This window comes from Dermacentor andersoni, chromosome 3 (assembly GCF_023375885.2).
Source record: "Dermacentor andersoni chromosome 3, qqDerAnde1_hic_scaffold, whole genome shotgun sequence".
NCBI lineage: Eukaryota > Metazoa > Arthropoda > Arachnida > Ixodida > Ixodidae > Dermacentor > Dermacentor andersoni.
The window spans coordinates 29,501,160-29,528,705 of NC_092816.1; the positions used below are offsets into that span (position 1 = coordinate 29,501,160).

A 27,546-nucleotide genomic window follows, 5' to 3' on the forward strand; every position below is an offset into this window, starting at 1 on the left:
GGGCAACGGGTGCGGGAGCGCCGGTAATCAGACGTGTAACCAAACACCCGTATTTACGATGTCTCAGTGCTTGATAGCGTTTGCAGCGAGTGAGCCCGTACAGATGGCCTCCGGTACGGTGAACTAGACCTCTGCTGCGTATTATTCTAAAGCTGTGCAGGTCATGAGGTCAGTGCGATGTGGTGAAACTGTCTTGCCACTTCTTGAAGACCTGTCGAGATTAGCAAAGTCAGAATTTCGCAGCTACCTTGTGGAATGTTGTTGTGTGCTTCCGAATGACAAATTAAGTCAACAAAAATGTTTTGCACCGATATGTCACAGTTTGTGTTTTAGAAGGTTAGAAACAGTATGTGGTTCTGCTGAGGGTAGGAATTGGGTGTAAAACCTGCTCAAACCCCAATATTTCTTATCTGAAGCTTTGTCGTCGATGATTTTGCTTCTTGTACTACGGCACAGGCACCGGTAACCTCGAGTCCTTGGACGGCGCCCACAGCTACTTGCCCACAGCTCCCACAACAGGCACTTGATGAAAGTAGTGAAGTTTAGCGGGAAAACAAAATGTACACGGATCAAGTTGGCAACCAAACCAAAACACTGCGGCGGCCGCGCAGCACGCCGATGGTCCGTAGCGTAAACATGGCGTGAAGCCGCGCAGCGAAAGTTATGGTAGAAGCTAAATAAGCTTGGGAGATCCCTTCTTTATGTTTCACTCTTTCAAGGTGTTTAAACCTGTGAACTGACTAACATATTGCTAAACACACTCAGCCATATAAACTCTGTACGCGCGCACCCGTTATGGAAAAGCCGGAGTCAAAATCGGTGCCTACGTCGGAGAGGTAAACGGATGTTTGCGCTCATTTACGCGTTCATATCTAATCTTTCTTAGTCATACAGGCGACTTCAGCATAAATAGAAGTGTGAGCAGGGCTAGCATGGAATAGTTTTAGCCACTTCTATGTTTTCTTGAAAGAACCAGTTCTCTAATAGGTGACGAAACACAGTACAACTCTCCACACGGCTTCGCCTTTAGGAGCATTAGGAAATAATGTATGTTACCTTGCGCGTATTTGCTGCAATAAAACTCAAAGAAAAACCTACACTCTCAATGACAGATTGCATCAAAACTTTTCTTTCAAAAGTCGCGTTAAGACTGTTAGCAATCTAACAACTGACGTTTCGTTCTTGCGATTGTCATGCCGCTTGCTGCGAATTGCAGGAAGCAAGCCATACTGAAAACAATCGAGAGGCGAGACAGCTGCAAGAAAAGAGCCGCGCAGATCGTGGAGGAGATGCTGGAGAGCTCGCTGTCCGAGGATTGGCTGCTTGGAGTTGTGAGTAATGTCTAAGTGAAACTGGAAATGTTCATAGTGTGGGCGATCTGCGAGGAACTCTGGCCAATGTCGTTTGCTTGTTATTGGATTTGCGCAAACACGCGTGAAGTGTGTTTAATTGTTTACCTGCCGAACCGCATAATCTGCACTGAAAAAAAGAAAGTGGTTTGTCACTGCTACATTGGTATTAGTTTACCCTCATATTATAATTCTGCCAATGGGATGTGTTAACCTTTACACATTGTGTGTTGCAATTAATATCTGGAAGTATGGAAATAATTCAGGCACCGATTGTGAACTGGCATAGGCTCCCGGCGTCAATATACTGCTGAGTTTTTGTTTAGGGTGGCCAAGCATTGGTGGGCGCCCACCGCCAGGTGTACGAAACGACACAAACTGAGCACAAAAGAAAGCAAAAGGCTTATAATGGAGTTACACCGAAACAGCGCTTGGGCGTCCCAATCTAAAATTCTCCGCAAGCAGCAGGTGTCTGCCCGTTTCCACAACTTTGATTGCAAAACTAATTACTGATTGCTTTGGTCATACACTTGATACTTTAGAGACCATGTTCTCATTGCAGATTTGAAACCAGGAAGGGCTTATGGTATGTGTACTTTGTAGGTACCACAAGGCCAGCAATACTTTTGGCATATCCATTACCAAAATCTGTCTCAACAACTGTTCGTGTTCTGCATAGCTTTGTACTGCAGTTCTTATAGAATGCTTTGTGGGAAAATATTGTATGGAATGACGATGGAATTGTTTGGCACTCTTTATCCATACCTTGCTTTTGCACCATAAATATTCGTATATCATCATCGACCAATGCAATTGTCTCAGAAATTTCTGCAATTCGTTTTTCTGCAATTTCTGCAAGTCAAGCTGCGTTTATGTCGCAGCTTTTTTCCCGCATTCCACACCACACATTGTATCTTTGCCTCATGTATAAATATGTAAACATTGAATCACTGTGGTGAAATAAACTCCAACTCCAACTCCAAACCTGACATATTGGTTGCTGCGGTGTAGCTTAACTTCGGATAACTTGGTAAGGTCTCTGAGGTCTCTTCATGTTTGTTTGAAAGAAGACAACTGAGCTATTCTACATTCTTTTTCAGTTGCATGAACTATCTCAACAAGACTATCAGGATGCCGTTGAGGAAAGAACAATAGTGCGGCTTTGTGGCTATCCGCTCTGCAACAAGAATATCGCTCAGGTAGGCCTTGTATTTCTCTGTATTTGTTCTGCTGTAGTCCTGCTTCCACTCATTGGAGGAGTCTAAGCAGCTTTCTATATGGTCTACATGTTGTTTTTGGTGATTAGCTAAGTTGATATAATTTCTTTGTTACATCTTTAGGTACCAAAGCAGCAGTATCACATCTGCATGAAAACGAAGAAAGTCTATGACATTACACATCGCAAGGTGAGGAAACTGCAATTTAAACCCACTACTATTTAAACCCATAGCCCAGCATAAGAATTAGCATGGGAAAAACTGCATGCTGTTGTATGGTGATTAGGGCGTATGTTATTAGATTGCATGGGCCATCACACATTGTTGCTTTGTACTTGCAATTTATGTTCTGTTTGGAATTTGGGGCTTTGTGATTTATTGCATTCTTTGTACTGTTGTTCCGCAGCAAAATTAATTACATGTGTCATTCTTTTCTTTCTTTTCCTTGTTGGTCTTGCTTGATTTATTCGGTATCCATCATAAAACCGGAGTGTAGATAAACTTCGTTGTTAATATCAATAATTCAAGAAAAGCCATTTAGATTTTCTTCGTAGCCTCATGATATCTCATGATATCTCATGGATGGAAATATTTTCTTCTTATTTAAGTACCCTAAAAGCCTATGCAGGCATTACCTAGGTGTGTTACGATAAATCAGGTATTATTAGAGTACACATTCAAATGGATAATGCATGTTAACATCTTATTTTCTTTCATTAATGTTCCTCTACCCTGCAGACTTTCGCAGGAGTTGATGATTAATTCGACCTTGCTCGGCAATTTGCTATCCTTCTGGCTAGCTCATATGATAGTAGAGCAACCACCCTGGAAAGGCATATGTCCCGGGTTCAATCCCCAGACGAGGACAAATTTTTCTTCAACTGCAAGGCTTTTGTTCGAGAAATACACATGGATTTCTCAGAAACCACTTCCTTGCCGTGGACAAGCTGTGTTCATCCATGTGTTTCATGGGGGCCAAGGACGAGCTTAGCTCCGGGATGATGCTTCTCATTTTCTTGCACTTTTCATTTTATCATCGACTGTACTTTCCACTTTCTTGTGTAATGCTGTTTAACATCAATTTAAATAAATGGCAGATAATAAATGGTTGATATCTTTCATAATAAATGCTTAAAATATCGACTCTATTGTTCTTTATAAAGGATTCCACAGTAAAAAGTTTGGTCATTCTTGGTGAGAATTTAGGATAATTGCATGATGCCAAAGAGGTTAGGACGCCCTTCAGCCAAGTGAAGCTTCTATCAACTAAAACATACACATGTCCTTGCCATTGGCATGGACATTTTGTGGCCCTTTGTTTAACGGTGATGTTCATACACATGATGTTTAATCAAGTGATCTTTTGCTCTACCTTTATCTGTTTCACCTTGTTCTAGCAATACTGCAGCAACACCTGCTATCGTGCATCAACATTTCTGAAAGGCCAACTGTGGGATGGGCCACTGTGGCTTCGAGATGAGGCAGACACTGCTACAAAGTACAGAGTTTACCATGAGGAAGAGCACCTTGCACAAAGGTACCATCAACTTATTCAGGCTGGTTTTCCGCAAAACCCCATCAACATTCCCAGATTTTCAAACATGATTCAGAAGTGTAGTGATACATTGCCAATTAAGCACAGATAGCTGAGGAATAGCATATGGCCTTCTGCCAGTGATATAGAGTACTACAAAAGCTATTACTCTTCAAAGTGGCCTCTATTCCTACATGTCATGAAGTAATGAAAAGGCCAACACAAACATCTTATCCTTTTATCCTTATCAGCTTGCACAGCTTTCTATCATACTAAGCCACAAGGTATACTGTAGAAAACTCGTCATTGCAAATTTATATATGGAAAATAATTCTCATTGATGAAGCTTTCGCAACAGTAAAACGACCACTCCAAGTATGCATCATGTGTACTTGTTCTGGTTGTTTTATTGTTCTTAAACTGATAAATATGCAATGTTTGTGTTGTCGCTTTCATTCCTTTTGTGTCTATGTTTTCTGCACCTAGTTTTCCAAACTATGAATGCCTGGTGACACGCACAAACAGAGACCACTTTTAGAAGTTGTGGCTTCCATAGTATCGTACTCACTGGCAAGAAGCCATCATGTTTCACGTGCAATTTAGAAATTAGGGTGCGTCATATACAAAAGAGAGAGAAAAATACAAGCATTACAAGATGCACGCAGTCCGAGATTCCACATGGTGGGGGATAGTAGTCTAAATAAACCTGCATTGCCTTTGCAATGAGTCGGTGTCATTAGTGGAACAATGTGTAGACGAGGTGTTTCTAAATTAGGGTGCGTCATATACAAAAGAGAGAGAAAAATACAAGCATTACAAGATGCACGCAGTCCGAGATTCCACATGGTGGGGGATAGTAGTCTAAATAAACCTGCATTGCCTTTGCAATGAGTCGGTGTCATTAGTGGAACAATGTGTAGACGAGGTGTTTCTATGACATTGTAGTGTTCTGTTGTCAATGAAAAGTCAGCAAGGCAGGAGAGATTCCCCTCAAGAAGGCGTGATGCACCTGCAATTTATCCGTTCACTTTTTACAGAAAATTCGGCAGCGACACTTAAGACTTCTTACGTGTGGGAATGCGAAAGCATTATGCCATTTGTAGACCTCAGAATGTCATGAACGCGCTCATTTTATACACTCAGGACATAGTGCCACCACCTCCCCATTGGCTGTGCCACAACGTGTCCAATGATGCACACACTAGGCCTCACCTTTTGCTAGCTAGATGGCTGCAACCTGACTTGTGCAATGATGCATGCACTAGGCACACCTTTAGTCAGCCAAAACCATAGAGCTGCCGTGGCGTCCGGGTAGCAGGCTTGCTTCGCTCTCCGGATGCATGGGTTCGATTCCCACACAGACATAAATATACCATATTTTCTTTTCAATGCCATTAATTTACTTTGTTTACTGCAACCTTCCTGAGAAATTTTACCCCAATCCAAGCATTTCTTGGTGTGTTTTTACTCCTTGCGCCATTGGCCGTTTTTGGTACCATCTTTTGGTCACGCCGATGCTGATGGACTTTTGCATAATGGGGCATATAATGCTTTTACATTAAAATTCGCTTTCAAATGCTACAGGTACAAAGAGGAGGAGCCCAAACTGTTCAGCTGTGCACACTACGGTCATGCACCACATGCGTGAACAGCCGAAATTTCCAAGTTGAAGATAAAGACAGCTTACAGCACAAACAGGCCATCTGAATAGGTGATTAGAAGGAGAACCTCATGCAAAAAGCACCTCCTCCTCAAGAGCCTTTCTCCACCACCTTAATTGTGTGTGTGTGTCAATGCTTAATGGCCGCTGCATAAGAAAACTCCTCAGCAGTGCGAGGGGTTTTGTTACAAGAAACCATCTGAGAAAATTGAAGGCGAGGACATCGATGCAGAGAATAAGGAAGGAAAGGGGACTATAGGCAAGTTGATTCACTGGCACATGTACACATGTTACCTTGAGAGACACTTGCTGCTGTGTTTTTGACCTGTCACTGAACATAGTACTGTTGCTTCTTGAAGTCATGCTTTATCATGTCTACTTGCACTTCGTTGAAATTAAGTCCACATTTATGTTCCTAGTATGATGAATAAGCAACCAAACAAAAGTAATCGTTTTTTCCTCCAGTGTAAAGAGAGACGGCCGTGGCGAGGAGGTAGACCTTGGTCATAGCCGCCTGTCTGCGAAAGATGTTGAAGGCCCTCAAGAGAGCCCACCTGCAGATATGCTACGACCTGCGAAGGACGTCTCGCCTTATGTGACTCCTGATGCTTTGAAGAAGTTGGCAGATAGCATTGACAAAATGACCCTGGACAGTCCAAAGTCCACAGCCCAGGCAAGGTGACTGTTGATGTGAATGCAATTACCAGACAGCCTGCTTGAAATTTATGCTAAGTAGCGTTGTTTTCACATTATAAGCTGTGCTATTTTGTTTCTTCATTGCATTGTGATTTAGCTGCAAGGCACTGGAGCTCTTTCTATGTTTCTGTAGTTTCCTGTTTCAGATACTACCTGTTGTGGTAGCTTAGTGGCCATGGCGTTGGGCTGCTGAGTATGAGGCTGTGGGTTTGATCCTGGCCATGGTAGCCATGCTTCAGTGGGGGTGGAATGCTGAAACGCTTGTGTTTAGTGCTTTGGGTGCACTCTAAGTAACCCCAGCTTGTCAAAGTTAATCTGGAGACTCCCTCTACAGCATGCCTCATAATCCGTTGATGATTTTGGCAGGTAAAACCCAAGAATTAAATTTTTTTGTGTTGTTTTATATACCCTCAAGCACTGCAGCATTGTGAAGGGTAGCCTGTTACAGGGGAGGGGGGGTCGCATCAATTAAAACAAGCAAATAGCACTCCACAAATGTAGACTCTAGTAAGTTCAAAGTGCACTGCTGAGCCAAGATGACTGTTCATAAAAAAATGTAAGCAAGAAAATAGCATTGTCAACCAGCATCATGGGATAGAGAAGATGAGAAATACAATGTTGTGCTTCAGAGAAAAGCAGAAAAGTGGCATATCAATAATGCTTGCAGTTATGCATCAGAACAAGAATTAAAGGTGCTGTAAGTGAGCAATGAAAAAGCAAAGTGATGAAACACATGTAAATGTTTAAGCTTCTTTTACAATGTACTACAATAGACTTCTTTTTTTGGATATGAGGTACAGTGTGTGACCAGTTGCTTGGTTTTTCATAGACCCAACAGAAGAAGGAAAAGGCAAAAAGAATTGACACTTTCGCTTCAAGGATGAAGTATTAAAAGTGGTAGCAAGATTTAGCGATGCACTGAAGCTCCTTCGACAATGTTTAACAATGTGCGAGGGCAATAGGCTGGTGCAACACAGCATATGAGACGACTGCTGCTCTGCAGCAGAAACAATGGCCTGGCAGCTATTAAGCACCTCGCTATGCTAGTGTGAGGAGGATCAATGCCACTGCTGATACAGGCATTGCACCTTGATGGGGCACAAAATGAGGCTTGTGGAAAACTGTCGCCGTTTGTCACCGTCTGTCACCGTTTATGGTGAACAGATATTTGTAATAGTTACAATGTTGGTTAATTTGTTTCTATAAAAGAAAGTAACAGAAAGAGAAAACAAGACAATTTGTCACCATACTCAAGCACTTTTGGCACACAGCATGTGTCGTCTGCTTTTGTTACAATCGGCTCCATGTTGTCACAAGCTGCGCTATTAGTGTTGATCTCGAGGGTTCTTTTGGTGAGGAGCATGAATCGCCCTTGTTGCGTTGTGGGTTGCAAACCTAGCGATTGGCGTCAGGTCGAGCTGTGACATCGGGTCCCTCTGCAAGGCAGTATGCGAGAGGAGTGGCTGCAGTGCATCAGGCTGTCGGTATACAATCAGTGCCAGGAACTACGCATTTGCAGCCATCACTTCACACCAGAGGATTACTACCACAACAGAGAAATTTAGCATATCCGTTATTCCGATAAATGCAGGTGGACTGGGCGTTTTGGCAGATGGGCAGAGGCACAAACGTGAGCAGTCCGCAAGGTGCAACCACCTGGTGGCACAGAGCTTGACCATACGAACACAGAGCTAATGTAGCAGTAACCAAGCGTACTCTACTTTGCTGCTGGCGTAAATTTTCGGCAACAGCGTGATAATGAGCATGTTGTTTTTTTAAGTGCTGAAAGAGTTTTACGCTTGGTTACAGCAATATTAGTTTGGCTGGTAAGCTCTGCGCCACCAGGTGGCTGCACCACCCAGGCCGCTCACGTTTATGCTAAAGCCCCTTTATCGCCATGTAGTAGTAATATGGAGGGACTTTAGTTTACAGCCCCACCCATCTGTTGAAACACCGAGCTCGCCTGCCTTTACCAGAATACCGGACATGCTCAACACTGCAACAGAATGCTCACAATGCACGCTGCTTGGATAGCTCTCGCTGGGGATCAACGGTCAGGCGGCTAGTGAAGAGGTTGGAGAGGCTTCACGCGCTGGCTCCAAGAAACCAGAAGTAGATGACACAACCTCATATCATGATGTAGAGCCAGTGAAGGCGGAGCTTAGCCCTGATCACTCGGCGAACAAGTTCAGGGGAAAAAGCACGGACTGGAGAGGAGGGTAACTTGTAACCGTCTGTACATCTCTTAATGAGATACCTCACTTAAATTGTGGTGCGACTGTTTTACTGCAGCTGTACCCTTTGAGTCTACAAAATTTCTTCGAACCATTTCAGGCGCCCTTTAAGTAAGAATGCATAGAGCAGCACTTCCTATTATGCAGATCCAACAACTGTTTCTTTTTACATCTGTATTTTCATTTTAATTCTGTTTCTTTCATTATTTTTTATTGTGGACATTTGGGCTCACCAGTAATATAGCGGCTTTTTAGTTTTGTGGATTACTTCTATTAGCACACGCTTTTGATACGACAAACGGATTTTTATGATCCCTTTGAGTTCGTCTCGGTGGAAGTCAACTGCCTATCAACTGCACTCAGCAAGTTCATCCTTCTATCTATCAGTAAGAAAAAGTACAGTTTATGCACTTACCATATTGCATCGTCGGTCCATGACATGACGCTACAACTTGATTGCGAACCACTAAAGCGCTCTAAAAGAAACTAAAGTTTCTGCATGACAAGAAACTAGATGAGCGGCTCTAGTAGGGCCACCATCTAATGTACATAAGCACTCAGCACTTCTCTTATCAGTGCAGAGTAGCAGACTAGAGCACAATAGCTCAAAATGACCTCCCTGTCTTTTCTATCAATAAAATCTCTCTTCTATCTCTTGTCGCTCAAATTTGTTTGTTTTTGCTTGTATGATTCCATATTTGATTAGGACAGGAGTGCAAAATTTGGTATCCTTTCACGAATTAGCTCTATGAAAAATTTCTAATATTCGTTTTTGAGGAACTCAAGATGAATTCTCTAATAAGTTAGATAAATAAAGTTAAATAATTTGTGAACCTCAGCTTAGTTAGTTTTTGATTTCGTGCCCTTGAGTTGCTGCGATCTTTTCGTACGACAGATTTGGGGGGGTCCCTCTGTGTACATCTTAAAGGGTGTCAGCTGTGATTGTTTATTCTTATTCCATTCATTGGAGTGTGTTCTCGAGCATATGCATTATTGCATTTCAATACTCAGACAAATCCATGTCTGATTTGTTTCTCCTTTAGAAACATTGAGGAGTCAGGCACTTATGATCAAGAACTAGGTGAGTATATATTCATTTGCTTCCTGGAAGTGTTTTAACACCACTTTGCAGATAACTCATGGATAGACTGAATAGTCATTAAATAATGATGTGGAAAGGCTGGACTGAACTGGTATGCTTAAGTCTGCTGCTATTCTTCAGGAATATCAAAACAGGGTAGCCATTTAAAAGGGTAAAATCTGGTAATGCGTTTCAGTTGACAGCCTGCTGCTGAGCAACCTTTCCAAGTCTTGCAGATCATTATTGGGCCACAAGTGTTTCACTTCCACTAATACTATGCAGAGATAAAATAGTTTTTATACTTCACAATATGACAATGTGCGACTAATTAGCAAGAAAAGACAAGTTTCTGAAGGAATGATGTGATGAAAAATAAAGTGACTAAGCATAATAGTTGCTCTGTAAAGGAGCATATGGATACTATAGTATCCAAAGATGCAGTAAACATAAACAATAAGTAATAAATAAGAATATATACTAGCACACACATGCATATGCAAACATATACAGTGCTACTTTGTTCATAAGTTTTGAAAAGAAATGCAAGAAATATCTTGATAACCGGGAAAGCGTACAATCCAAGTTCACTAAATAATTTGGCAGACTCAACTGTAGTTGACATCTATTTTATGGGAAGTGTTGGACAAATCGTTGCAGCACGAGATGCTGACGCATGTTGAGCTGGTGGGTCGCAAACGACCTGCGATGCACGTTGTCGTTTTTGCAGCTTCGGCAAGCTCACATTTGGGCTCCTTGATTTCGGCCTGGGTCAGCAACGTGTTCAGGTGGGGCATTCTGGCTGGAATTTGTTACTTGCCCACTCCGCGAGAATCGGTGCGACACAAGACACCGACGTGCATCGAGCTTGTGGGGCTTGAGTGGTCCGAGACACATTTTGTTGTTTTCCTGCTGCGCACTGTTTTAAGACAGCGATGAGAAAGTGAAACAAAATCGAGCATGTTGGCAATGCTGGAATGTGACGCTGCCAGAGCAAAACATGATGCTCACTTCTTGCTGTTGGGGGACGGCAGGAAACGGCGGTGCGTTTTGCTTATCGTCTATTAAAAGCGTGCAGTGTGCTTCTTACAGTGCTACTACACATGCTGTCAAACAAATAAATGCAGATGCTTATCGCGATAGGGTTAGCAGCGACAGTTGTGAATGCAATGTGTGATGGCCCGTGAGATTTGCTGGTACCGGAAGAGGAAACTAAGTGTGTGCTGGCATTTTTTCATTACACGGGCTGGTGAGTATTTAGGGAAGCTACCGTGGTAGGCGCCTATACATGATCTTGCAGCCAAAAAATGTATCATGCGATTACAGTTTGGCAATTTACTGCATGTTGATGCCCGAAGACTGTGCTTTCCGATAGCGTATTAACCAGTAAAACAGAAGCGCAACTGTATTGGGCCATTCTTTGTGTTCTTGATCGTGAACATTGGTGCCGAGAAATCGTACGACATGGGATCGTTTTAACGATGTTTTACTATGTGTGTGCGTATATATGTATACTACATATATGAGTGAAGCATTGAATCACAGGGTCCTGCAGTAAAACAGCTAAAGAACTAGAAGCAGGTAGAAAAAATAATGCTGGGAAAAAATGTATACTATATTCGAAAAAAATATTTCAAGGGCAGAGACAGCTGGAAGCTAACGAGGAACCTTGCACAGCAGTCTTGAATTCAATTCTGCATAATGAAATGCCACTATTATGGCTCCCTTGGTTATAAATGTCAGATAGTGATTTGTTAAACTTCTGTTGTATTCAACATTGTTTAACTGAACTCTGTAAATTATTCTAAGACATTCAGAAGTCTCAGTCAATATGTCCGTACATTTATAATAACGTAAAAGCTCGTTTATTTTATTATGAGATAAACCAACCTTGCTCTGCCATTAAAAATGTGTTGCATCGTAAAAGAAAGGTGTTTTTGAGGTAGATGGTGCCTTAGATTGTTTTTAAAACTGCCTGTTCCTGTACGTTCGCAGAGGATGGCTATGACTATGAACGTGAAAGCCCCAACACATATGAGAGGCATCCTGCAGCAACTTCGCTTCCACACAATGACGAACCGACAGCAGCTCAAAAGTTGAACAGTCAAACAAGGAAGAGTGTCCCCATTCGCAACCAGAAGTCGTGGCAGCAGGCATTGGCGAGTGAGCAAGCCAGGGCAGTAAAAGCTCCTACCACAAGTAGTGACACAGTTGGTCCTCCAATGGAGCGAGTCAGACATGCCCTGAAGCAGTGGATCACGGCGGAGACAGTTGCCTTTCTTGTTGGAGCTGGTGCAGCCAGGCGATTTCGGATTAACAATAGGAAGCGGGAGGAAGCCATCAAAGTTGAGCGCTATCATGCGCTCTATTCAAAGCTCTGCAAACGCCTCGACGAGGAGGAGAGGGCCGAGGAAAGGCTCGGGGCAGCTGCATTGGACTCTGATGATGATGAAGATGTGCAGGTTTCAAAAAAGCCATCAGCTCCTATGCCGACAATGGAGCAGCTGCGACAAGATTCACAACGAAGAAAACTGGAAATTCGCGAACGGCATCAGGATAGCTTTAAAAAGAGAGAGGTGCATGCAAAACCGAAACAAAGTGCTACGTCAGTGTCAAAGACATGTGACAGCAAGCCAAGAAAAGAAAAGCAGACAGAGGTATGTGGGAACGCTGCTCTTGCTGCCTTTGTATTACTTTATTTTCAATTAAGTTGTACCTTCATACTATGAAACCATATTTTCAATGAAACAGTTGATATTTATGTCATATCCGTGTAGTGTACGACACACCTTTTTATTCGACTGGCAAGATTTAATGTGACTATGGACATATGTACTCCCATCATGAAGTAGCACTGATCTTAGCAGTGTTGTACAAATGCAAACTGGAAACAGCCTTCTGCATTTGAATAAATTTAGAAGCTGTGTATAGATTTCAGCCAAGCTCGTCCTAGCTTGGTGAGGCTTGAATTGCCATTTTTCCGAGGTGCCTTTTGCTATTCCTCAGGGTTTGTGTTGAAACTTTCCTGCAATGGTTATTGGAGAGGAATCTTGTTGTGTCTCCTGCTATGTGCATTAGAGGAATTATCTTGTGCAGTATTAAATACATTGCTAGCAAGTGCAGAATAATAGTGTACAGTAAAGCCAGTGTCTGTAAAGTACTGGGGTCCCACGTCTTGTGTTACCCTTCGATGTGAGATGTGAGATGAATAGGGCAGAATTTTCTTGACAACCTGCAGTTCGCTAACTGGAACAATGTTTTCAGGACCCTGACACGACAGAGTCATGTGAACGAGAACCTGTGCTTCCCCTTGTAGACAGCCATGCTCAGAATGTTCACCGACGCAGGATAGTCCTTAACTGGTTGAGGAAAGTGTAAGTAGCCTGACACAATATTTGTGATTTGGCATATTTTCGCAATAAATAAACACTGTAACCATGGGAAGAATACTCGTGAGCGTCAGAGCAGTTAAATAATTTAATATGATACGATAAAGCCTCATTGTGATGAATTTAAAGGGGGAGTCAAAGTTACTTTGTTATATCCATCACTTTGTTATATCCAACATTCCATGTACTGCAATATGAATCTGTGGATATTTAAAGTGGAATTTCACTTCGTTACATCCGTTATTTCCTTATATCTAGTTTCATTATGACAAGGTTTGATTGTACATGTTTTTACGAACCAGTCTTTATGTCGGTGTCCGAGACGTGGATGCATCATGACACCACGTTACTCTGGCACGTGTGGTCACTGGGATTACTGTGGTAGCTGCACACAAGTGCAGTTAGAGGAAACATGTGCAGCGCACTTGTTGACTTTTTTATGATCAACATCATTGTACCTAGCCTTATTGCTAAACAATGTCATCAGATTTTGCTCTGTGTCATGATGTCACAATGAAATTAACGGCGCCAGGTCTGGCATTCTGAGACCAAGTTTTGCATAAAATTAAAATATATTTCAAGTGTTACCAGACCTTCATGCTTGCCATGTGCCATCCTTTTATGTGCAAGTACAACTTCAGAAGTGTGTGTCCGTACTCCTTTCATATTGGATTGGATTGGAGAAACTTTATTTATGCCTGCAGTTGGGCGCTCGTGCGCCCCGACGAGGGCCTACGTCATCCTCGAAGTTGCCGTTACTCGGCGCGGGTCTCCGCTCGCCGTTGCCGGCTCGCTGGGTCCGTGCCTTTCGAGCGCCTCGAGGACCTGCTGGACGGCCCAGAGCTGATCGTCTCGGTCGTAGCTCTTTGCGGCTGCCTCGAGCCGCAGTGGGAGTGTTCTTGATTTAGCGTCTTCTGGATATTTAATGCAGTCCCACAAGATGTGCGTGTAGTCTGCGGTCTCCCTCCGGCAGACTCTGCACATATCTGTCGGATATGTCTCGGGGTACATGCGATTCATCAGTTTCAGGCTCGGTAGCGATCCGGTCTGGAGCTGTCTCAGTACTACCGCCTCTGCTCGACTCAGTCTCGGGTGCGGGGGTGGAAGAGTCCTGCGAGCCAAGCGGTAGGCCTTCGTGATTTCATTGTAATCCGCCATGCGGTCCTTAGTTCCGAACCACGTCGGACGGTCTGTCGCCGGGGCGCGGTTGGTTAGCGCTCGCGCCGCGGCGTGTGTCGTCTCATTATGGTTCTCATTGCGTTCCGACGCGTCGCCCACGTGCGCCGGGAACCACTTGAGTCGTACTTTTCGTTCGTCTAGTTTTACCGCTCGCAGTACGCGCTCAGCCTCCCTGCAGATTTGCCCTTTGGCGAAGTTTCGCACCGCCTGTCTAGCGTCACTCAGCACCGTGTGGCAGTCTGCGTCGGCGATGGCCAGGGCGATGGCTACCTCCTCCGCTTGTTCCGCTTCGGTGCTTCTTACGCTCGCTGCCGTCCTCGTGGCGCCGGTTGACGCCTCTATGACGACCGCTGCGAAGGCGTTCCGTTGGTATTCGGCCGCGTCCACGTACCGCGCGTGTTCGTCGTTGGCATGCTGGTCGATGAGAGCCTTGGCCCTCGCCGCTCTTTTTCCCTTGTTGAACTCGGGAGTCATGTTCTTCGGTATGGGGTCGATTCTGGTCTGGCGTTGGACCTCTTCGGGGACGGGGAGCTTCATCTCCACCTTGTTCGAGCGTCTTATTCCCAGATCGTCCAGTACCTTCCTCCCGGCTTTGGTCATGGACAGCCGCTCCAGTTGAGAGGTCCGTTGCGCTTCGGCTATTTCTTCGAGCGTATTGTGTAGCCCGAGCTGTAACAAGCGGGTTGTGCTTGTGGACTTGAACAGGCCCAGCGCCGTCTTGTATGCTCTTCTGATGAGCACGTTGATCTTGTTTCGTTCGTGTTGCAGCCATCTGTGGTAGGCTGCAACGTACGCGACGTGGCTGATGACGAAAGATTGGACGAGCCTAATTAGGCTCTCCTCTCTCATGCCAGCCTTTCGGGAAGTGACTCGTTTGAGGAGTCGAATCGCGTTGGCTGCTTTTGCCTTGAGACGGGTGATGGTTTCGCCGTTCCTTCCGTGCTTTTCGATGACCATGCCTAGGATCCTAATTTTGCCGACCTCGGGGATCACGTTGCCGGATTTGGTCACGATTCTGATTTTTTCGTTTTCGCGTTGTCTGGTCTGGTCTGATTGCGTGTTGTGTAAACTTTACGGGTTTACTGCCAAGAATTTGCTGTAGCTAAGTCTCGTTTTGAAACGCAGAACCCATTCCTGCGCAAGAAGTGCAGTTGCGTTCGATATGAGTTGCAACGCGGTTCCCATGGTTGCATAGGCTCCAAGACTACACCAAAGTAGGAAAAAATAGAGAACTAAACACCTTTCACATTACTTCAATCAAGAGAGGAGTTTACAGGAAGATGGAAGCTTGAAGTGATGAGCAGTAGTCAAACAGAATTTAGCTGAGGCCAATGTTTCATTACGGGAACTTTTCTTCATCAGGGCCCATTACTTGTATTTTTTAACCCAATTTTTCGTATGTTGGCGCCGCCGTGCAGTCTTGGAACCCCTTCAACAACAGGCACCGTGTTGCAGCACATACTGAATGCAACTGTTCATCTGTATAGTGATGAGAAATAAATATGATAGAAATTGTGATCTTTGACCTTTATCCTTGGACCCCCTTGGAAACTTTTATCCTTGGTAAAAGAGTGGTGTTCAGTTCTGTTTTATCTCTGATAACTGGGCACCTTGTTTGTGTAACGACCACAAGGGCAGCAGAAAAGAGTGTTTATTAGGCAGGGGTGACAGGGAACAAACCAAGTTTTCTTTCACTTCATGAAGGGGTAAATTCATCCTTACGGTTGAAAACGTATTCCTAGCACATTTCTCACATCTTCAGCATCCCTGAAGACAGACATCAGCAAAATGCTGTAGAAGTTGTAAATTTCTCAGTGTGTTCGGACACTTCGTTAAAGTAGGCCGCTCACTGAATCCTGACAAATATTTCAAATAGAGAAACGAAATTATCTGTTTCAATGCAGCATGCTCAGAAGACCCTTTGGGAATTCCAGAAGCTTACCTGATATACCGTATTTGTACAATTATAACATGCACTTTTTTTGGATAAAAAGCGCGTTCAAATTTGCATGCACGTTACCGTCGTAACTAATTCTACTCAATGTAAAGAATGAAACCGATACTTACTAAAAAAAAAGCTCAATGCAAGGTAGCTAGCCATATTGCCATCAAACGTTCTTTTTTTTTTTTTTTCTGGCTTGGTTTATGGTCGCCATTTTGCCGTTTGCTGTACGTATGACATTCCTAATGCATTGGGTGGAGCAGTTGCATTAGATGTAGCAGTTGCATTAAACTACTGCTACAGGATTATAGCCATCATGGCTGGCTGGTCTAATAAACTGTGGCCATCGTGGCTCCCTTTTTGTGCCACCTCCACATCACAGTTGTAGACAGCACACCTCGGAGAGTTAGTTGCTGGGGGCAGAAGAACAGCCACAGCTCGTTCTCTACATACAGCAAAACTGTGCTTCAGGGAATGGCATGTTCTTTTATTTTTTTTTAAATTGTGAAGTTTTCGTTGTTTCATAATGATGGTTTGCAGGATGAGTTGGTATTCCAACCTTGAGGAATTTTGCACTGCTCAAACTAAGATTTTTATTGTGTACTGCACACAATGGATCTGACATCTGTGTAAAAAAGAAATTGACAGAGGACGCCATGTCCCTTTGCTTTGGTGACAATTGTGCCAACCTTTACATTTGGCAGCTTTAAAGAGGAGTGCTAAGGATATGTAGATTTAATGGAGACATTATGCAATATTGCTGATGCACATGAACAAGAAAGATTTTTTATTTCAGGCTTCCCGACATCTTGGATGTGCTGTACATGGATCTGTCAGAGGTGTCATCTTATTTGACGGAACTAATCTTGACGTTCAGGTAAGAAACTGGTGCTAATTGTGTTACTGCCATACAAAGTAGTCTGTGTGACATGCTAATACATGCAACTTTGCCCTGATTTTCTCTTGTGGCAGTTAGTGTGCGGGACGTGGCCACCCACGTAACAATTTCCAAATCACCAGTTTGGAGGATTCTAAATCACTCGCCCTTTCACTCGTACCACCTTAGCCAGCAACAATCTTGAAGACGGGGACCTGCAGAATCATCTAGATTTCTTGAATTGGTTCCTCACAAAAGCTTATGATTTACCGGACTTTTTGAGCAACATCATATGCACAGATGAAGGCAATTTTCGCAGAAATGGTCAGGTAAATTTGCATAATGCACACTATTGGAGTGACTCCAATCCATACCAGGCAAAGCGCACTTGGGACAGTACCAGTGGGCGTTCAGTGTATGGTGTGGAAATTATGCCGGTGCTATAATCGGTCCCATCTTGTTTGATCACACACTGACTGGGTAGGGTCACATGGACGAAGTAATTGAAGGAGTGGTGGATTAGTTTCTCAGTGAAGTCCCGTTGCCGCATCTTTCACTTTTGTGGTATTAGCAGGATGGGGCGCCAGCACACAGCAGCAGCCGAGCACGAAACTGGCTGGATGCAACTTTTCATGTGCAATAGATTAGAAGGCGCGGGCCTGTAAATTCGCCGGTTAGGTCACCTGACCTATCTCCACTTGATTTCTTTCTTTGTGATTATGTGAAATATTGTGTTTACATGATCGAGGCAACCGCGTCATATGAGCTCAAGGTAAGGATAATGGATGTCTGCCATAGAATTCCAGCGTCGGTCATGAAGAAAGCCACTGAAGATGTGGTAAAGCGGACTCATTACTGCATAGCTACAGAAGGGCACCTATTCAAACCCGTCCTCTAGGCACCAACTGTGCTTACGAATTCGCAGATAATAAAGGCACACTTTAACTGATGGTTTCCTTCTTCTGTTGTTTTTTGTGCAGACGTCCTGATTGCCTATTCGGCTCATTAAGTGCTACATTTACTTCCTTGAATGCATCGGTTTTGCCCATTCTCTACACGTGGGTCATTTCCCGGTCCGTTTATTCGCTTTTATTTTTGCCACGAGCTTGTTTTTGCAGCAGGTATGCACTCTCGTGAAAAATAAAACTGTCATTCTAAATTTGCTTTGGTCCGAGGCAAGTTTCTGGCACGAAATATAGCAATATAGCTATGCACACACTCTTTCGATGCAGTGCGAGCAAAGCCGGGATATTGAAACATTCTATGCCTATTCCATTGCTTCTTGCATTTCGTGTGTGGTAAGAGTGGCGGTTCGGCCACATTCTCAAAGGGCTTTTCTTATCAATGTGATCAGTTGACCTTGAGATACTGATAAGTGTGACATATAAATGAGAGGAAGGAATAGCTGCGAAGCCACGAGACTTGCTGTTGGTGCTCCTTCCGTACCATTATCAACGTGATGCACTTTCTTTTCAGGTTTGCAAAAGGGAAATCAGTTGCTTTCAATCAGTTTATTTGAGGGCACTGCTTTATGATGCGAGTTGGAGCGCAGTCACGTGATGTTTTCCATATTTCATGGAGTATCTTTACCAGTCGTAAATGTTTAGTATGCAATTAGTGCATCGCTGAAAACACCACAGTTAGATGTCATTTGGGGCTACCTACAAATGCCTCATTGACACTTTGATAACTAGGACAGTACTTCTTGAGTTAGATAATTAATTACTATTACCTCAATAAATCTCAGTAACGAAAATATTACTGGCGGCTACTCCACTGTACTGGAAACAATATGCACTAGGTTTTCTTCGAGTAACGCAATTGCTCTTATTTAAAGACTTAGTGCATGATACTTGGGACACCCTGTATAATTTACGCAATAGCCGAAATGAGGCCAGGCTGGATTCACTCGAAATCAAAATCAACAGCAGTCATGTGCAACAGCACTTGTACTTGGACTCAAAGTAAAAAAAGAAGAAATAGAGAGAGAGCCAGAGCCTGCAGTTTCTCCGGAAAGGCAAAGCAGTATTAGTGATAGCGAAGTATACGACAAGTACACGAAGGAAGATTACATCACTGAGAGACGCCAGATTCTTGGTGGTGCGAGAAGACTCCGGCTGTGAAATTGAACTGTCTTTTACTATGAGGTCTTGTAAATACTCATATAAGGCTGTCACTTCAGAGAACAATTCTTCGAGATCACACGAAGTTTCTTCAAGTGCAACTGTTATTAATATATATGTGGTGTTTGGAAGGCTGGTCGAGGCCCAGCCCCCCCCCCCCCCCCCCTGGAAAATGAAAACTTGCCGCCTATGGTCAGCAGAGACATTGAGGATGGAGTTCGTGCCAGTTGAAGCTGCTTGGAAATATTGACTAACAAAAATTTACAATAGCGATCAAGAAGTCGTCCATGACCGTGTTACTGTTTCAAATGTTAATAAACGAACACTGGATGCATGTAACACACTCAGCAAACTATAGTTGCAGTTTTTAGAACTTAGTGGCTTGCCTTTTCCCGTGCTTTTAGCATGGCTGACATCTACTGGATCTACTATGCTTCGCTAGTTTCAGTATGGGAAGGCTCCAGCAACATGGCTGGTGGCCATGCCCATGATGTATGAAAACAAAAATATTGCTCTTTCTGCACAACTCATTGGCCATATTAGCACTGTGTAGTGCTGTCTTAACTCCAAATTATCGAACCTTGTGCTCTAAGGTATCTGAAATTTTGGTCATTCTTATGCAATAAGTCTAAGGGAGCAGTGCTGCGAAGCTGTGCAAATAATCATCGAGCATGGTTGGCGACTGCGTGCACGAAATCATGAGGATTGGTGGTTGTAGCTCAATTTTTTCAAGTTATGGCTGCAGTCAGTACTCAGACTTGCAGCTAGTAAAGGCATGTCTTAGCATGCAGTTGGTATTGCATTATATTGCTGAACAAACCTTGTCATCTGTGGTAACTACCATGAAGAATACTAGAGAAATGACATTCATATTTTAGTATGGACATTATTGTAGTACACATAGAAAAAAAAAAAAGGTGTCTGAAGATCTACTTATATATGAGTTGTTATCAGAAAGCTTTAAAGTGAGCTCTGTTTTCAAGAAAGTAATTTGTTGATCTACATTCAAACACTGTCACCTTCGAAGTAGTCCCCCTGTACAGCAATGCAGCCTTCCCAACATTTCTCCAGCTTTGCGAATATGTCCTGGAAGTCTTCTTACCAGATCAAGCTGGGCATCTTCTGCAATTTGCACTTAATTTCAGCAAGTACATCAGATTTATGCCCTTTTGAGCTGGTTTCTTAATTTTGGTGAGAGTGAAGTCACTGGGAGCTAAATTTGCCTAATGACCCATATTTCATGTTAAACATCATCACAGGGGGTAACTAAGAGTCTTCGCAGTGGAAAAGCGCATCATCTCTACAACCAAGGCAGGCTAGGCAAGGGCTAGAATTCAAAGCATTCTGCATCAAGAATTTTCCTAGAATGGCGAGACTGTCAAGAGTGCACTTTACTGTCATATTTTAGGGCATCTTAAGGAGGACATAGACATTCGGTGACAATGCATCTGTGGCTCAGAAGCTGGATCACCCTGTCACAAAGCTTGCGACACACGCATGAGTTTCTAATCGGAAACAGTGTGGTTTCTCTTCCACACCCATTCGAGTTGCCAGATTTGGCTTCTGCTGACTTTAGCTTTCTCCCTGAAATTAAAGGAAACCAGCTTAATGACTCCAGGTTGATGTGATTGTTGAGATCAAGCCCAAATAGCAGAAGGTGCTAAATTCGTTCCCGAAAGAAGACTTCCAGGACATATTAGCAAAGTGTGAGGCACACTGGGAGCTCTATATTGCTGTGCAAGGGAATTATTTCGAAGATGAGAGGGCTTCGATGTGCATAAATAAATTGGTTTATTGAAACCAAGTCTGAAATGCTAAGCCATAGTCTTAGTACTTTATGATTGCAAATACAGGTATAATATATCTGCCTCCTATAAGGAGGGATTGGTGATTAGGCGAAGAATTACTTGTCTCTGTCTCTCTCTCTTTCTGTGCGTGTGCGCGTGTCTGTGTGTGTTTGCACTTGTTTTATTACTGCTACTGCTTCTACACTTTAGGCTCTCTGCTGAAAACATCACCTTCAGGTTGGAAACCTGGACACATATAGCAGCTGCGATACTGGTCATGTGAGTTGTACACTTTTTCATATCAATGCCATGGCAATAAAGGCCAACTGCAATGATACAATGGCCTAATCACCACATGACGTGCGTCATCTGGTAACACGCTGTTTTAATCTTGTTAGTAATAAAAATAAATGAGTTACCAGCCTTGGAGCTTTGTTGAGATTCTTTGATAGTATATATACTGCCCATTTATAACAAAATTAGCCAATGTAAAGTTTCATTGCAGTTGGCCTTTAACTGTGACTGCACCGTCCCACATTTGCACAGCAGTGGCAGCCAAACTGTGACTCACAATCTCACATGTGGTTCTTTTTAGCTGTGCTTCTTACTTGCACTTGTATACTTGGTCAGGCTGTCGCATTTCATTGCAATCCATTGCTCCTCATCCAATGCACCGAATTTCATGAGCCTTTTGCATTTGAAAAAAAAAGAAGTTAGGATCTAACTACTTTAGGAAGCATATCTTTTATACATCAGCTTTCTTTAGCAGAAATCATCACTAAACATGAAAGAAAAAAAATTCAGAAGCATTACACTTACAATTTTTAAACTCGGAAATAGAAAATGATGCCACATTTCTTAGAGTGCACCTATTAAGACATCTAAAGTAGGAAGAATGGATGTATTATACAACACACTTATACATCTAATTTGTGAGAGGAATTTATGCAAAACTCTTATAAATATTGAAACAATTTCATGTAAGCTGTAAACTTGTATGACACATTTGTTCGCTTCAGAAATTGTAACAGATACAGTTTACAGAACTGCGAGATGTATTTTTTCGTGCGAAGTGGCAAATTTGAAAAGCTAGTGCTTCAATTTTTTGTAACTTACTAAGTTTTGGCAATTTTCATTTTTTATGAGAGCCTATATCAAGCTTCTGCCTCGAATAGCTGGTGGTATTCAATTTTCTCTCTTAAATAAAACAAATTTCTTTAAAATTGTTTCAGTGGTTGTCCAGTGAGAGGAGTATTTCTGCATTTCACATGTATTTGAATAGGGAACTGAGAGTTCATCCCAAGGTAAAGCCTCTTCTTAAAGGGCTCGTGAAACGGTTTGGACAAATTTTGTATATGCATAAGGTACAGCTAACGTTAATCATTCGCACCACAATTTGTGTGAGGTGTGTCATATTAAGAGAGCTACGGACGGTTACAAGTTGCCCTCCTCCATAGTCATGCATTTTCTCCTCAATTTGTTCGCCGAGTGATCGGGGCTAAGCTCCGCCTTCGCTGGCTCTGTGTCATGATGGCACGTCATGTCGTCGACTTTCGGTTCTCTAGGAGTGAGCACACGAAGCCTCTTCAATCTCTCCGCCAGCTGCTTGGCAGTCGACCCTAAGCGAGAGCTATCGAAGCAGCGTGCGTTCCAAGCATTCTGTCGCAGTGCCGAACGTGTCGGGCATTCCGGTAACCACAAGTGAGCTGGGCATTTCGATGGATAGCTGGAGGCATAAACTTGATCTGATGAAGGAGCTTTACCGTAGACGTACGTGAGTGGCCTGATCGGTCTGCATGTTCGGTCCTGATCGGTCTGATCGGTCTGGCAGTGGCCTGATCGGTCCAGCCACCTGTTGGCACAGAGCTTAACCAGCCAAACAAAGCGCCAATATTGCTCTAACCAAGTGTAAAACATTTTAAGCATTTACAAAAACAACATGCTGATGATTACACTCCTGTGGAAAATTTACATCAGCAGCAAAGAAGAATACATTTCGTTAGTGCTACTGTGTCTGGTTGAGCTCTATGCCACCAGGTGGCTGCACCGTGCAGACCATTCACATTTGTGCTTCTGCTCATCTCGTGAAATGGCACGGTCAAACAGCCAGGCCCTGTCCCCTTGCGCTTGCGTTTACTCGAATACCAGACTCTCGAAACGCTATTGCGGTAGTAATCCTCCGGTGTAAAGTGACGACCGCAAACGCGCAAATCCTGGCGCCGATCTGATAGCGGCAGTCTGATGCGCTGCAGCCAGTCCACTCATCTGCTGCCTTGCAGAGGGACACAGTGTCGCAGCTTGACATATTGCCAGTCGCTACATTTGCAGCCCACAACGCAACAAAGTTGTATCATGGTGCTCGCGAAAAGACTGAGACCAACTTTGAGAGCGGAGCCCTCGTCAAAATGGAGCATGTTGTAACACAAGCAGACACAAGCTTGCTGTGTGCAGGAAGTGCTTAAGTGTAGTGAGAAATTGTTCTTGTGCATTCCTTTTCTGTTACTTTTTTTTATTAAACAAATTAACTAACATTCCAATTATTACAAACAACATTTGTTCCCCATAAAGTTGGAAAAATTATTGATGACGCACCCTGGGCAGCCAATCAGATAGCTTGCCCTACCGATGTCATTGGGGTAAATGACGTCAAATGGGTAGCGGTGGCTTAAAATTCAGCTGAGCGATGTGCTGCGATTGGCAGCAATGCACATTTTTTTAAAACATTATAATAAATTACACGCTTTACGTGGAGCACTTAGATGCATCAATTAATGATCAGAAGGACCTACTCTAATGACTCGGTACATTTGTACAAGATCGACAAAATCGTTTTGGGGTCCCTTTAAGTTAGGTTAGGTTTGGTTTCAATGCACACCTTTTGTGATTCACTAAATATTGCCACAATGTGCTGTTATTGAAGAAGCAGAAGCAGTACCAGAAAGAATAAATAAAAATAGATCTTCATATTGGGTAAACTTGTGCCCAGAAAGCAGGCAGCACTAAAGTCGCAACAATGCCACAGCTGGCAGTTGTTGAATTACGACTGTAAGTAGCTGGCTGCTATTTGTATATGATGTAGGAGGCTATTGATAACTGTTGTAAAACAGAGCAAAGGTTTGTGAAGGAGCTCGAAGGTGCTTTGATCTTTTTCACAGACCCGCTCCTTCAAGAACTCTATCAGAGTGAGTTCAAGACGTATTCTAATGAAGTATAACAGCTCAAGTTTAAAACAGTGTAGGTGTGGCGATGTGGTATTGGCCAAGCAATGTGACAACTCTAGCTTCTAAACATAAAATGATAGGGTCACTTGTCTGCTTAGTAAGAAAAAATGTGGAAGGCGATTGAACTTCCAGTTGAAGTTGATGCAAGGAAATGTTGTCTTTGGCGAGGTGGATGGGAGAATGGGATGTATGAACTGTATAATTTATTGAAAGCCGTATTGGAGCGACAATGTTTAATCGAGGTAATCTAGAGGTTAAATCGCCTTCCAACCTTTTGTCATCAGCTATCATCATCATATCATCATTGTCAGCATCATAATAATTATCATATTCATCATCAGCGTGGCTTTCAGTATAAATTGTATGGTTTATCGTCATCATTCATTATCGTCAGCTTTGTGACATTTTTAGACTACACCGTCTTTGGTATCGGCCCATAAAAGAGGCTAGAAACAGACTGTAGAAACCTACATACCCGTTACGAAAAAATGACGGTAACTCGTCAAGGAAGACATTATCTTCAAAAATAAGATTAAAAACAGTAAAGCAACACATCACACGGCAATACTATATCTGTTTGGCAATACCTGTTATATGAATTCGAGGAAAGTGTGTTGAGAGGCTAGTTGGTAAGACATTATTTCGTTGTTAGTCTGCATTCGTCCTGTCTTCTTCTGCTTCGGTGTCTCGTCCTTAGCGCACTTTAAGTTCACGAAACCTGTTATATGACATGACACGTTTTATTCACTGCTGTAGCTCTTAGCTTTATAATAGTGATAGCCTTGGAATTTTACTCTTGCGATATATTGTTAAGTATAATTTAGCTGTAATGATATTTAAAAGGTGCACTTTTTTTTAGTTGCAAATAATTGTGTTAAATGGGTTGCCATTAGTCTGTATGAGAGCTTACTTGTAGAAAGTTATGCAAGCTTATGTGGCTTAAAAAAATGTTGCAGCAAGGCATTACATTTCAGTTTCATGTGGCTTGTCTTTGAGACTGCTTTGCTTGTTTTGGACTGACTTAATGCCAGGCGTATGGCCATACAGCTAGAAATCTTCCACATTAACAAGCTGTTCATGAAACCATGGTGCTTGATAAACATCCGCACAATCCAAACATAACAATGGACAGATTTGTTTATTATGTTCAGGGGAGAGGTTTTGAAGGCCCTCATAAAAATAAAGTGTCATTTTAATGTTTGGACACTTTCTGGCTCAGTGTCATTTGTTAGCAATAAGTAACAAGCAATGCTTTCAATAAGGCCATCACTGATTGATGCACAGGGAAGCATAGGAGAATTAACAACACTTAGTGACATTTTTAATCATAAAGAATAGTATTACCATATTCTGTTCTGGTATATGTTTTTTCCCCTCCTGTCATAGACATACCTACATAGGTTGATTATATATCATCATTACAATCACAATAACAGTTATCACAACATCCAAAACACCTACTCTTAGCTTTGAGGGCTGCTACCTTTTCTAGTTGCTGCTTCATGGAACAGTTTCCTACATTTTGTGATTCCTTTTGTGAAATGTTGTTTTAGGTCATTTTATTTTTTTCGTACTATTACTTGCTGATGAGCCTTGTGCAAAGGTGTTGCATAAATTGAGTAATGGCTATCTGATTTTAATGCATGTAATTTTTATGAACTAGGCCTTGCAAAAAATGTAATGCCATCTGAAATGTACTGTATCTAACGACCTTAATTTCTCATTTTCTGCATCACAGGCTTTCGAGAAAGTGTCCACCACTGAATTCCGCCATTATGATGGAGGAATCGCGGAGGCGCTTCTCCATATTCTTGGAAGACAGTGGACTTTCTCTGCAGGACACAATGCATATGGTTGACGACTTGCTGGGCAGTTAATGCTGCCTCTAGGCTTTATGTATATTAAATAAACTAATTACATGACCACGTTACATGATAGTGTGCAAGATGAGACACATCAGTAATCAACGTTTGGACAAGGGAGTATCGATACAGTCGACTTTTGTTAATTCGACCCTAATGGGACCAGACAATATTGATCCAGCGTTCCAGCGGGTCGAATTAAACAAGGTGCAGAAAAAAACACCGAAATTCACCGCCAATGCATTTGGAAGTATTTGCCTAAAGCGCGCCCACTTTCTGGGGTGTCCAACATAGAAAAACTAACATAAAAAAGACAGTTTTGCCGCAGTACATTTGTATTATGCGGTAAAGCATACGAACGCCGCGAAGGCAGTTTTGGTTTCATATCCGGTTGCACCGTGCAGGCAGTTTTCTGCCCAATTTCCTGTAAAAATAAATCAGTAAAGGCACGCGTTAGAAGCGGGTAAATGATCAGACATTGCACTCAGCTTCAAATACAGTTAATTTCTTTTTCGATTATCATGCTTGATTTGTTTGAAAAATGACAAAACTGCGGATGTCAGCCTGCTGCGGTGGCTTAGCGGCCATTGCGTTGCACTGATAAGCACGAGGTTGCGGGTTCGATTACCCGCCGTGACAGCCATATTTCGATGCAGGCGAAATGCGAAAAATGCTTGCGTACCGCACGTTAGATGCAGACTAAAGAACCTGTGGTGGTCGAAATTAATCGGGTCCCCTACTATGCGTGCCTTGTAATCATATTGTGGTTTTTAGCGCGTAAGACTGCATAATGTAATTTTACTGTTATTAAAATTGATGTCTTATACAGCATGCGAGGGGTGTTGAAACGATAAAGCATAGGGATAATTTTGCTTGAAGGACTAAAACGTGCAAGGTGGCCTGAGGTCATGGGTTCCGAAAGAAAAATCAGGACTCCCCTAGGGAAAAATGAAGCAAAATGACTGCAGTTCATCTTCTACGATCTTTCAGAGACACACGTGCGCACACTAGAGCGTATATCGATTCTTCTTAAGGAATGTGTCAATACTGCAGTGTCTTGGAATAAATATTTGCGAAACTGTGCCTCTTCATAAGCTTCAGAGTGTTCATTTGCTAAAGACAGAACTGAACAAGTTGGTGCTCATTCATGCAGGCACAAGTTGGCACTGAACGACAGGCGCACCGACTATCAACCGATTTATTAGTAAAGGAAACACTAAAGGACAAAGAAAAACATCTAACAAGAAACTGCGCATGAGTCAATAGAGGCTACTCGTGTTGTTTTTCCACAGACGGTTCATTTGTTGCTCCCAATAGACTACTTTGCTGCGCCAAAGGGCACTCCAAAGCGATCGCCATCACAGTTAACAGAGTACAATCAATCAATCAATCAATCAA

The 27,546-nt window shown here is 42.8% G+C and overlaps 1 protein-coding gene across 1 annotated transcript; it reads left to right on the forward strand.

Annotated features, from left to right (window-relative positions):
• The first annotated feature begins 619 nt into the window (after window positions 1–619).
• LOC126518345 (putative RNA polymerase II subunit B1 CTD phosphatase rpap2) lies at window positions 620–26,216 on the forward strand. Its single transcript, XM_050168196.3, has 12 exons — window positions 620–836; window positions 1,217–1,331; window positions 2,450–2,548; window positions 2,690–2,755; window positions 3,964–4,103; window positions 6,226–6,438; window positions 9,734–9,771; window positions 11,764–12,425; window positions 13,033–13,142; window positions 17,075–17,155; window positions 21,276–21,344; window positions 26,025–26,216. The coding sequence occupies exons 1-12, from the start codon at window positions 796–798 to the stop codon at window positions 26,161–26,163; spliced, it is 1,773 nt and encodes a 590-aa protein (XP_050024153.2). The 5' UTR covers window positions 620–795; the 3' UTR covers window positions 26,164–26,216.
• Window positions 26,217–27,546: the final 1,330 nt, after the last annotated feature.